This window comes from Myxocyprinus asiaticus, chromosome 26, assembly GCF_019703515.2.
Source record: "Myxocyprinus asiaticus isolate MX2 ecotype Aquarium Trade chromosome 26, UBuf_Myxa_2, whole genome shotgun sequence".
Lineage (NCBI taxonomy): Eukaryota > Metazoa > Chordata > Actinopteri > Cypriniformes > Catostomidae > Myxocyprinus > Myxocyprinus asiaticus.
Window position 1 is genome coordinate 24,248,236 of NC_059369.1, and position 13,243 is coordinate 24,261,478.

Here is a 13,243-nt window from a genome sequence, read left to right on the forward strand (position 1 = left end):
TTGGAATGCTCTCGGGAGGCTATTTCCAGTCATGCCAGTGCAGCTCCTCTCTACTTGAATGGGAGAACACCGAAATCTCAAAAACTGCTCACCAAGCTTAAATTGAAATGACATTTAAAATCAGCAGTAAAATCTGACAACACTGGTATCATAAAGTGTGCTTTACCTCATATTACACTAAAAAGCGCAATTTTCCCAGCTTGTATAGCTAATGCACATTCTCAAGTTGATTGACAGGCGATGTCTGTATCTAAAAGGTGATTGGCTCTTTTAACTGTAAGGCTGGACTTCCTTTCTTCATCCATTGACCGTTGGCCGCAAGAGCTCCTTGGTTGGCCGTTCCAATTTCTCCCATTAATTTTAGAAGAAGTGGCCCATCTCTCATAAATAAATAGTATCTGCAAGTTACCAGATTTAATGTAGTGGTTTAATTTTTTTAAGGGATTCTGTAGTAAGATCATATGATCCATATAAATGTTTAAATGTTTTGCACACAAGCTTCACAAAAGGATCACAAACGTGAGGTTTCATTGAGCTCACCTTTATTCATTTGTTTATTGTTTAAGTTGCAGGAGGTATACCACTTGTGACATTTTATAATTAATTTGTTTTTGGCAAATGGCAGTTCTGAAAAATGTGGAAAATTTTATTAACATCTCGATTTAATTTAGGAATAAAATAATCTGTAATACAAATATATATATCTTTAACAGTGTTTCAATAGACAATGAACTTGATCACACCTTTTTCTCTTTTTAGTGCAATTCAAAACATAGTACCCATAACCAGTTGATGACACTCTTAGGCAGAGCCAGTTCAGAAAGGAGACTGAATCACTGGATCCATAAACAGACACAACAAACAGCACTAAACATGCAAAGCTTTTCTTAAAGCATTGATTAACTACTGAAATATCAGTTACAATGCATGTTCATGGAGGTTTTAATTTCAAAATGAATCCTAATTATATTTTGCCCATATATGAAAATGACTGTTAATCAACATTATTATATATTATTATATAAAATTTAACAGATCAGGTTAAATTTCAAGAGCCAGGACAAAATTGGAGAACATTCCTCCTGGTCCTCAAATTAGTGTGTATGCCATTTATAACATGATTTGTGTGTGACGTTTAGGAAATACTGGGCAGTCATACAGCAAGATAACTACAATAAATTACACAGGAACACATCTAGAGCACAACTGTGGGTAAGCATTCATCACTACTAGTGTGTACATAGCAACTTACAACTCAGGATGGATCAAATGCCTTGTTGTCATAAATATAGCCAAGAACAATATTTCACTACTCAAGAACACCTTTGATGTTAAATCATTAGATGGATAAGAGTGTAATAACTCAGGCACCTCTGGGTTAAATTACCATTATAAATTCATTACAGTCCTTCAAGAACTTTACAATTAGTATATAATGAAATCTGGTTTATTCTTTTTAGTTATTTCTCTATTTGGGTTTGAATAGTCTAGTCTGACTACTGTGTTTCAGAGAGTTTCTAAACAAGCAAAACCTTGATTTATGCATGCTGTAAATCAGCATTTTTGGACCATAAAACCGTTCTTATCGGTTTTACCTCAGGAAATACATGATAAGTTATATTTAAAGCTTGTTGTTATTATGGAATTTCAAAGCACAAATCCTGCCTTAGTTTCTTAAGTGGCTCACATTTACAGTCATGTGTCAACCTTATAATGCCAAATCAAGTGAACTGGCAGACTACATATTAGCCCTATTTCACATCTGGTCCTAAAAGAGCGCCAGTACTTCAAATCATGTAAATTACTTTTTGCTTATGCAAACCTAATTACCCCTGTGTCTGCTGCAACTAGTCACGGGACCCCGGCTTTATTTGGTGACAGCATGGATGGCGTGTGCTAGATATCCCACGTTTCCAGAGGTCACACCAGCCATGGAGATTCGACCATCTTTCGTCATATATATAGAGAATTCTTTAATCAAACGCTCCACCTGACAAAGAGACGTAAAGAACACAAATGAGTAATAGGTGATAGTGCGACAAAGATATGATGTAGAGACCTCAACAGAGTATGAACTTATCAGTAATATTAAGAAAACACTTTCACTTGACTTGCCTGCTCTGGTTTGAGCCCTGTGAAACAGAACATGCCAATCTGGTCTGTGACATGCTGCCAGTTTTGAGTGGAGCCCTCCTTTTTCAGATTAGACACAAGCATTTCCCTCATCTTAATGATGCGGTTTGCCATGCCTTTCACCTCCATAAGCCTACCAGATAAACAGTCAAATAACATTCTGTAGAACTCATCACAGGCTAGCTGGAAACAGTGTCATGTATTTTTGAGATCAGGAAATGACCCGAGCTGGATTCAGACTAAGATCACCTGCATACAAGTGCTACTGCCCAACTGCCCGCTCATTATTTTGCATTATCTTTATTAAAAATACTGGAAATATTTTCCTGTTTTTTCCTTGCTTAATTGTGACAAAAAAGTCTGGGGTCACCGGGTCTCAAGATGAGCCAGTCTCGGTGGCTCAAAGGGTTAGTTCACCCAAAAATGAAAATTCTCTAATCATTTACTCAGCTTCATGCCATCCCAGATGTGTATGACTTTCTTTATTCTGCAGAACACAAACGAAGATTTTTACAAGAATATCTCAGCTCTGTAGGTCCATGCAAGTGAATGGTGACTAAAACTTTGAAGTTACAAAAAGCACATAAAGGCAATATTAAAAGTAAGTGGGTAAATCAATGTCTTCTGAAGCGATCTAATCAATTTTGGGTGTGAACAGACCAAAATATATCTCCTTTTTCATTATAAATTTTAACATCAGCAGTCTTCCTTGATGATTATGATTTCAAGCTCTATTACACTTCCTAACGCCATCTAGCACTCTGCGAATGCATCAAGCACTAGGAAGTTTTTGAGCTTGAAATCATGACCGTGCCTAGAGACTACAATGGCAAGATGTACAGCAGGGGTGTCAAACTCAGTTCCTGGAGGGCCGCAGCCCTGCAGAATTTAGTTCCAGCCCTGCTCCAAAATGCCTCCTTATAATCTTCAAGCATTCCTGAAGACCTTGATTAGCTGCTTCAGGTGTGTTTAATTAGGGTTGGAGCTAAACTCTGCTGGACTGTGGCCCTCCAGGAACCGAGTTTGACACCCCTGATGTACAGTGAAAATGGAGTTACATTTTTGTTTGTTCTCACCCAAAACTGATTGGATCGCTTCAGAAGACATGGATTAAACCACTGGAGTCTTATGGATTACTTTTACACTGACTTTGTGATTTTTGGAGCTTCAAACTTTTGAGCACCATTCACTTGCACTGTAAAGACCTAGAGATGAGATGTTATTCAAAACATCTTCATTTGTGTTCTGCTGAAGAAAGAAAGTCATACACATCTGGGATGACATAAGGGTGAGTAAATGATGAGAGAATTTTCATTTTGAGTGAACGACTCCTTTAATTCAAGGAATATCCCACAAGTATTGCCACTTTCAGATCTGGAGGAAAAAAAAAACAAAACAACTTGAAGCATCATAGACAAACTTCTCATGGTAAATTTTCCACAAAGGTAATGTTGTTCGCATGAGTCGCAACTGAAGTTTTCTTTAATATATGGTTTGATCTGAATTGAGAGTTCAACTGCCAATTTCTACCTGCATTTGGCGCATGGCGAGTGTTAATCTTAGACCCTGGTAACAAGTCTTACTCTTGGGACTCACCACTCTTTGTTGAGATCAGGTGTGTTGAGAATAGTGGAAGCAATGCGCGCTCCATTCATGGGGGGGTTGGAGTAGATGGGCCTTATGAGAATTTTCAGCTGGGACTCCACACGCTTTGCCTCTTCAGCATCCTTACAGACCACAGTGAACCCTCCTACACGCTCACCTGATCACAAAATGCAAAGATAGAGCACTGATATAGCTTTCGCCATAGAGTAACATTTAAACATACAGTACTTCATGAAATAAACATTTCACACTTACTGTAGGTAAGTTTATAACTTGGATAACATAACTGTATTCTGATATTTACTTTATTTATAACAATATTACAGTAAATATAGGAGACTTTTACATGTCTCTTTGAAATACTTGATTCTGATTGGTCAATTACAGCATATTGTGGTCAAATATTTTTGTACACTGATCAGCCACAACATTAAAACCACCTGCCTAATATTGTGTAGATCCCCCTCGTGCCGCCAAAACAGCGCCGACCCGCATCTCAGAATAACATTCTGAGATTATATTCTTCTCATCACAACTGTACAGAGCAGTTGTAGACTTTGTAAGTTTGAACCAGTCTGGCCATTCTCTATTGACCTCTCTCATCAACAAGCCGTTTCTGTCCACAGAACTGCCGCTCACTGGATGTTTTTTGTTTCTGGCACCATTCTGAGTAAATTCTAGAGACGGTTGGTTGTGAAAATCCCAGGAGATCAGCAGTTACAGAAATACTCAAACCAGCAATCATCCATGCGATTATCTAATCAGCCAATTGTGTGGCAGCAGTGCAGTGCATAAAATCATGCAGATACGGATCAGGAGCTTCAGTTAACATCAACCATCAGAATCTCAGTGATTTAGACCGTGGCATTATTGTTGGTGTCAGACGGGCTGATTTGAGTATTTCTGTAACTGCTGATCTCCTGGGATTTTCAGACACAACAGTCTCTAGAATTTACTCAGAATGGTGCCAAAAATAAAAAACATCCAGTGAGCGGCAGTTTTGCAGATGGAAATGCCTTGTTGATGAGAGAGGTCAACAGAGAATGGCCAGACTGGTTCAAACTTACAAAGTCTACGGTAGCTCAGATAACCACTCCGTACAATTGTGGTGAGAAGAATAGCATCTCAGAATGCTATTCTGAGATGTGGGTTGGTGCTGTTTTGGCAGCACGAGGGGGACCTACACAATATTAGGCAGGTGGTTTTAATGTTGTGGCTGATCGGTGTATAATGACTGCTAAACTATAACTTATTGTCATAGGCAACCATTTTTTTTCTACAAAACTGTGCTAGTTCTAGGTCTCAGCCCAAATCAACATTTCATGTGCACTTTTATTTACTTATTTAATAAATAGCTGTTTATTAAGTGGAATAATGTACAATTAGCCAGTCATTATTGTGTGAATTGTAAAATCGGGTCCTAATAATCGTGTCAGGGTTTTTTCTCTGAGAATGACTGGCTGACTGTACATTATCCCTTTTAAAAATACAATTTATTAATTAACACTACACAAATTTTATGCTCACCGTACAGCCCCATATTCTTAGCAAAAGACTGGGACAGTAGAATGTTATGGCCCTGCTCAATGAAATAACGCACAGCCCAAGCATCACGATCAATGTCGCCACTGGCAAATCCCTGGTAAGCCATGTCAAAAAACACCAGAAGATTCCTTTTCTGTTGAGAAATGAGAGTGGAGAAACTTATTATTGCTTAAAAAAATCATTCTTTTGAGACTTAGTACAGTCCTTCTTTTATCTGTCCAAATGGTCAAACACAGAGATAAGTCACGGAAAGGCTTTCCAACTATTCTGTCACTTCACCTAAGTAGCTTTTCTTAGGCCTGTGTTCAGCTGGCTCACAGACTTTAATTTAATGTCACAACCAGTTACCTTGATCAGATCAGCCATTTCCTTCCAATGCTCAGGCTTTGGGTCCACTCCTGTGGGATTGTGGGCACACGCATGCAGAACCATCACACTCTTCTCAGGGATTTTCTGATAAAGAATGGAACACCGCAATCATTCAACAAAGGTATTTGAGGCCAATGATCAATAAAACAGTATGCTGACTTACTTTCACTACTTAAACAAAAAACAAAGTACAAAACAAAATTCCAAGATCTTACTGAAATATCATCCAGGGCTCCTTTGAAGTCAAAGCCACAGGTTTTCGGGTCATAGTAGGTGTAAGCCTTTAGCTGCATGCCTGCATCTCTGAAGATAGGGGTGTGGTTTCCCCAGGAGGGTTTGGGCAGGTACACATCCCGGGCCACATTGTGGAATCGGGACTAGTCAAGAGGATATGTGAGAGTGAGGGTACTCGGTTAGTAATATTTCTCTTAACCAGACAACAATTACAACCACATAAAATCCAAATTGTTTTGTGAATTTTTTGCATTCAACTACTTTTAATTGCATACCAAAAAGTTAGCACCAATACGTAGAGATCCAGTTCCTGAAATAGTCTGGACTGTAATGCTCTGTGTGCAAAGAGAACTGGCAATTAATAACTAAATCTCTGGAAAAGACTTCCTAAAAGTTTAGCTTTGAAGTACTTACTCTTCCACTCTTTAAGACCTCATTATCAGGACCAAGAGCCAGCTGAGCACAGGCCTTTGAAAAGTCTGCCAAACCTCCAATTGGAAGGTACTCTTTATCCAGCATCTTAGCAGCAATCTGGGCCTCAGCCTGAGAATACCAAAATCTGTCATTTGATTTATGCAAGGATTAGATGATTCAAATGTTATTTGGATGACTAGAAATTGATATAATTTTGGACAATTGCTCTTTTAAATGTAGGTCAGCTATAAAGCTAGAAGATAAAATAGTATGCCCAGTGTGACTCAGAGTTTCAAGCAAATCTATCTACCAGGAAATGTTTGTCATATAACAAAAGGTTTGTCCATTGTTAAGTTGTAAGGTAGAAGAATAGGCTATATAAGGTGGCACCTTGCGGACACAGTTGAGGACATATGGCTTGCCCTGGTCATCTCGATAAGCTCCCACTCCGAGGTTCATCTTCTTAGGGTTGGTGTCACGTTTGAAAGCCTCTGTGACCCCCAGGATGGGATCAGGGGGTCCCATCTGCACCTCTGTCCACCATGAGCTGTGAAAAAAAGAATGCACCCAATAGTTAACTTAAAAGCAAGGGTAAGTAAAAGTAAGCTGCTCCAATCAAATAGCTAGCTATAACTGCACATTGCCATAAAATTGACCAGGACAGTGGAGAGGTTGAATGTTCACAACTTTCATTGTTACATATGCATTTTAAGCATCTGAGCTCAAACCCTTCTGTGCCAGAGTTCAATAGCTGTGATGCCAATGGAATTTATAACAATTCAGGATTTTTGATATTAGTAATAAACTGATTTAGCAGTTAAAATAGCAGACTAATATAGATCAGTTGACCGGTATTTGGCCACTGTGAGATTATCAGCATTGGACCACAACTGTGCCCACTTTGCAAGTTGGATGATTAACAAATTGGTCATTCCCCTTGTGTCAATTTCAAAATCTAGGCAGTACACATTTTCTGTTTTCATACATTTAGGTGAATTTTGAGTAAATAGTGTGTAAAATAAGAGTTCAAGCACTTAAAAGAATGGTTCACTCCCATTTACCTCATGCCATTCCAGATGTGTATGACTTTTTCTCTTCTGCAGAACACAAAATTTCTTAGAAGAAATAGCTCTGTAGGTCCATATAATGCAAGTGAATGGTGACCAAAATTTTGAAGCACCGAAAAGCTCATAAAGGCAGCATAAAAGTAATCCAAATGACTCCAGTGGTTTAATCCGTGTCTTCTGAAGCGATCCAATCGGTTTTGGGTGAGAACGGACCAAAATATAACTCCTTTTTCACTACAAATCTTGACATCAGCAGTCTCCTTAGCAATCATGATTTCAAGCTCAATTACACTTCCTAGAGCTTTCTAGAGCTCAGCGCATGCACCGAGCACTAGGAAGTGTAATCGAGCTTTAAATCATGATCGTGCCTAGAGACTGCAATGGCAAGATATACAATGAAAAGGAGTTATATTCTGGTCTGTTCTGGTCATACACAATATCGATTGGATTGCTTCTAAAGACATTGATTAAACCACTGGAGTCATATGGATTACTTTTATGCTGCCTTTATGAGCTTTTTGGTGCTTCAAAGTTTTGGTCACCATTCACTTGCATTGCATGGACCAACAGAGTGGAGATATTCTTCTAAAAATCTTGAGTTCTGCAGAACAAAAAGTCATACACATCTGCGATGGCATGAGGGTGAGTAAATGATGAGAGAATTTTCATTTTTGGGTAACTTTCCCTTTAAATTTTGCAACAATGTGCACATCTTATTTGCTTTTGTATTATACAGTAAATATTGTCAATCGGCCACCCTGCACTCTAGATATTGGTATCAATATCAGCTATTGATAAACCCAATTCGGTTGATCAATAATATCCACTTTAAAAACAGACCTCATCCTTACTCTGGTACCAATACTAATTATTTGAGTATCAGTATACATAAAAAAAAATGTAGTCTTTGGACAACTCATTAAAAATTCTTCAAGCTGGAGTTTAGAATATTATAAGGTGATTACTATCACAAAGCTTTCGTTCTTTAAACTTGAAGGAATGTCATTAAAAGCTTAAAAACTTAACTGTTACGTTCCACTAAGTTATGTTTTGTGAATGTTTGGTGCATACATGTTTGCCTGTCTGCTTTGTATTCTGCTCTCCTAGGATAAGTAGGAGATGTCCTAACGGCTCCTGATGTTAATCAACGCGCTTGAGCGTCTTCCTCTTCTGACTGGCGCCTGTGGCCATGTGCTCTGATATAATAGCGGTCCAGTTTGGAGTTACGACAGAGACATTTTCTCTGCGGTCTCTCTTGCTGACTACCTTTCTCCTGTCCCAGATGCTGGATAATTTCTCCCTGTGTTTATGTACCGTGTAAGGTATTGTAGTTGTATGTAATGTTATCGCAAGAGAGTTTTGTTGCACTGATTGTAACTGGACATTCATTGTTATCCCTAAGTGCAGGGCGAGTTGTATTATCTTGCGTTACTTTATTTAGTGAGTTAATTTTAAGGAAGCTGTAGGGAGGTGGGCGGCAGTTATTTTGTATATCTTTTTCTCCTGTTTATAGTCAGAGAGGGAGTAAGGTTTAGTATTGTCTTTTGTTTGTGTCTTTGTTTTGTATATAGATTATTTAACTGACTAACACAGGTAGACTTCTTTGTTTGTTATTTTGGCACTGCCCCCTCCTGAAGTTAATTTATTGCTTCTAGGTAAAATTCTTAAGTTTCTCTGTAACTCTTCTGTTCCCATAATAAAACTTTATTGTTGATTTGATAAATTGTGTGGTAAATAGTGCTGGGACGGGAAAACAGGGGCTCAGTAATGTTAATTCGTTTACATTTATTTAGTTTCCTTAACTTATTTTATAACTGTTCCTCCTCTAACCTAGACAGGGGAGGTCGTAACACTTATCAACTTACTCTACCATCATTAAAGAGATTCATGTATGAACTTAGGCCTAGAGAAAAGCATGTTGCAAGGCTGTACTTGTTCTGATGGATGCTTGGTGCACGCTTTTAACCATCCGAGTCCTACTAGATAGCCTACACACAGGAGAACTGTAGGCTGTCTGCTTTGTAAATAACTGTAAACTGGAGTAAAACACATCCAAACCCCACCCACATAAGGTAGTGTAGTTATCCAATGAAATGAGGTGTACACCATTCCACCCTCTGAATCAAAACCAATCCTGTGCCATGTTCACACACTGCCCATTTCAAACTGAGCTCTAAGTGTCAAACACCTTTTCTTGTACCAGACATTATTAAAAACAACCAGAACTTAAGTAAAAACCATAAGTACTTGGTCGATGTGCTATCATATTTTGTATTTATAAGACACACACTACTTTAAAGGCCTTGTTTTTGTCCTCGATGACAGGCATAACATGAAGTGCAAAACATTAAAGGGATAGTTCACCCAAAAATTAAAGTTCTCATTATTTACTCACCCTCATGCCATCCAAGATGTGTATACACAAACGAAGATTTTTAAAAGAATAGCTTAGCTATTAAATGAAAGTCAACAGCGTCAAAAATTTTGAAGCTCCAAAGAGCACATAAAGGCAGCATAAAAGTAACCCATACAAATCCAGTGGTTAAATCAATGTCTTTAGAAGCAATGTGATAGGTTTTTGTGAGAAACAGATATAAATATTTAAGCCCTTTTTTCAAATAAATGTCCACTTTCACTTCCACATTCTTCTTTTATTTTAGGCGATTCACATTCTTTATCCATATCGCCACCTACTTGGCAGGGAGGACAATTTATAGGAAAAAAGGCCTTAAATATTGATCTGTTTCTCACCTCAACTACCATATCGCTTCCAAAGACATGGATTAAACCACTGGAATTGTATTGACTACTTTTATGCTGCCTTTGTGTGCTTTTTGAGCTTCAAAGTCCTGGTCACCTCTCACTTGCACTGTAATTCCTTTATTTCATGATAATAGTTTAATGTGGCATTTGGGGTTGCACGTACACATGCATCACTTTATCCGGCTGAGCACGGGCTGCAGTGATTGGCTGAATTTAAGGACGTAGGCGCGATGAGCTGCTACCAGAGCATGTGCTTTTTACAATGTAACTAACTGTTAGTATCACAGAAAATTAACAAGTAACCAATACGATTATTTTTTATATAATAAGGTGTTTTTGTAGTAAAACAAACAGCCTGATGCCAGTTCAGAGCCCTGCAAGGTGCCTGGCAATCTGCAGCAACAGTTATTCGTGTAACTGAATACTTTAACAGAGAGAGAGCAGCAACAGGATACACTCCTAAAAAAAGTGTATTTGTTGTTTGTTCCGGTTATCTCCATTTAATCACACTACAATGCTATTATAGAGAAAATCAAAAATCTATGAACAACCTTGGAACAGACACTAACCAGGCCTGGTTGAACTTGCTATATGGCTAATGTGATACTCAATACTAGACGTGAAAAACAAACTCTTGTCTGCTAGCCTGCTAATAACCAGGTGAACCCTGGTCTGGTCTGTGATTAAAGCGATATTAATGATTTTTGACGACTTCTGATGTTGACAGCGGTCATTATAAAGTCATTCTAAAAGATAAAACCACTGGTCAAACATCATAAACATTAGTGTATTCCAAATGAAGTTGTATTCTAAGCACAAGACTAATGTATTGTGCATTACAGCTGAGTGGCATGGTAACATTTAACTGTGCTCTGTCTGCTAACTGGCTAACACAAGCCAACATGTCAGATGGGCGAGTGCGTGCACAAGAAAATAAAAACACAAATTACCTTGCACGGAGCTGTAAAACTACCAAGGCAGGGGCCTGGGCCTGGGCCTGGGCCCCGACTCTTGTCAAAATCTTGCTGGACTTCAGTAGTGCCATTGCTCGCAATACAGATGACTTACTGGAAGACAAACACACACTGCAAAGGAACTTGAATGTGCTGTAGAGCCAATGGTTTATAGCGCCCCCAAGGACATTGCATTGCATAGCGTCCGGAGACAAGGGGTAGTACAGTAGACGTGGCTGGAATAGTGACTGAGATTGAACTGGCCATTAACATACGTGACCAGAGAACTAGCTAACAACAACGAGCAGCTGATGCAAGTTATGGTGAAACTACGCTGTTTGACTCGGCAACATTTTCCTCATCCATGACAGCAGTGTGTTGGGTAGTTTTTAACCTAACTCTACTGGATTAGTGGCCTTTTTTAAACTATAAATCTCCACCTTTCACATTCTTGTTTTGTATTTGGCGATTTGCATTCTTTGTGCATATCACCACCTACTGGGCAGGGAGGAGAATTTATAGTAAAAAAAGGACTTAAATATTGATCTGTTTCTCACCCACACCTATCATACCACTTCTTAAGATATGGATTAAACCACTGGAGTCATATGGATTAGTTTTTTACATTTATACTCTCATTATGTACATTTTGGAGCTTCAAAGTTCTGTCCCCATTCACTTGTATTGAATTTACCTGCAGAGCTGAGATATTCTTCTAAAAATCTTCATTTGTGTTCAGCAGAAGAAAGAAAGTCATACACATCTGGGATGGCATGAGGGTGAGTAAATGATGAGAGAATTTTCATTTTCGGGTGAACTATCCCTTTAAATCAAAAAGCGTGGGGTGAAAGAAAAAAAACCCTGCCTTGGCTGCATTTGATGATTTTAAATCAAAATAAGCTTCTTTTATCATTTCCTTTCACACATATTGTGTTGTTCCATAAATATTTGATTTTGATCACCACACATTACCACATTTATATATAGCCTACCATGGTATTTACATGGTACTCCAAGGAACTTTAAAGAATACCATGGTATTACCATGGTCCAAAAACATGGTAATTGTAATACTATGATACTTTTCTGTCAGTGGAGTCATTTTTATGCCAGTCTTGTTCCACAAGCCATGTTGTTCTCAGTCCTGCTCTATGACACATTACACGCAATTTGAGACATTTGTGACATCTTGTCATATGAAGCAATATGTATGTTGACATAATGCACTTATAAGCAGTGGCCACTTGGAGACAATGTTGCTCCACACATTTCAGCACCCCCCCCCCCCCCCCATTAAAATAACTCAAGTACCACCCCCAGCAACTTGTCTCAGGATCTAAAAGCTAAAAGCTGTAATTTACTCCAAACTATTGTTTACTGCTAAATCTTAGTCATTCTGTGAATATAAATATTTCTTAAATCACAAATATACTTGTGAACATATGTACTGCCAGAAATATAGTTCCAGTATTTTGTGCACAAATAAAAACATAAGGCATGAGCCTCAACTGTTTAGGATATATTTGATTACATTATTTAAAAGATGAAAGATAGCCTATTAAAGTGGTAGCATTTTAGTGGCAGCATCCTTGTCTGCCTTGCAGGAGATTCAGGGAACGGTAAGGTTAGACTTTTAAATCCTTGCTATTAGTTGTGCTTTGTCTTGATGTTTGAGACATATCGTCATAGCTTAGAAAGCATTTTGTATTCTTGCTCATCCTGAACTGCTATTAACGTGAGTTGTGCACTATTATTAAAGTCATTTTGGTACGATATCATCTGCTAAAAAAACTTCTATTTAATGAGATCAGTTGAAGTTGGTTTACAATACAGCATAGCTAGGTGTAAAATAATGTCCAGTAGCAGAAATACCTCCACATTGCCGACGAAAAGGTATTGGCATTGCAATCAAATGCCTTGTGTACTACAGGTCATTTTATTTTTAGATTTCACTTGTGAAACAGCAGTAACCAAACTTAAGTAAATTATGGTAAAAGGAATACATTTCCAAGCCAAGAAAAGGTGTAGCAGCTGTTGATGGACACCTTGCAATGTGAATTGCTTTATATTGAGAGCAGCTTCATAAGGTCTCAACCAAGTATTTAGATGCCAATTTTATAATTAAAGTAGCTCTTTAGATATTGCAAGGCCATTTTAAGC

At 38.2% G+C, this 13,243-nt stretch overlaps 1 protein-coding gene across 1 annotated transcript; it reads right to left on the reverse strand.

Moving 5' to 3' along the window:
- Positions 1 to 520: 520 nt before the first annotated feature.
- On the reverse strand, positions 521 to 11,255 carry LOC127417169 (aspartate aminotransferase, mitochondrial-like). The gene is made up of 10 exons (XM_051656968.1): positions 11,081 to 11,255; positions 6,691 to 6,847; positions 6,301 to 6,429; positions 6,162 to 6,221; positions 5,868 to 6,029; positions 5,632 to 5,736; positions 5,266 to 5,416; positions 3,730 to 3,895; positions 2,116 to 2,266; positions 521 to 1,990 (listed from the first exon to the last, which is right to left on the reverse strand). The coding sequence occupies exons 1-10, from the start codon at positions 11,173 to 11,175 to the stop codon at positions 1,868 to 1,870; spliced, it is 1,299 nt and encodes a 432-aa protein (XP_051512928.1). The 5' UTR covers positions 11,176 to 11,255; the 3' UTR covers positions 521 to 1,867.
- Between the last annotated feature and the right edge of the window lie 1,988 nt (positions 11,256 to 13,243).

Excerpts from the sequence above, each read along its gene's own strand:
- LOC127417169 (XM_051656968.1), bottom strand. The coding sequence starts at position 11,175 with ATGGCACTACTGAAGTCCAGCAAGATTTTGACAAGAGTCGGGGCCCAG. Across the intron at positions 6,848-11,080 it reads GTTTTACAGCTCCGTGCAAG|CTCATGGTGGACAGAGGTGC; the intron begins GTAATTTGTGTT and ends TTTTTTTCACAG. Across the intron at positions 2,267-3,729 it reads CCTGATCTCAACAAAGAGTG|GCTTATGGAGGTGAAAGGCA; the intron begins GTGAGTCCCAAG and ends TTTATCTGGTAG.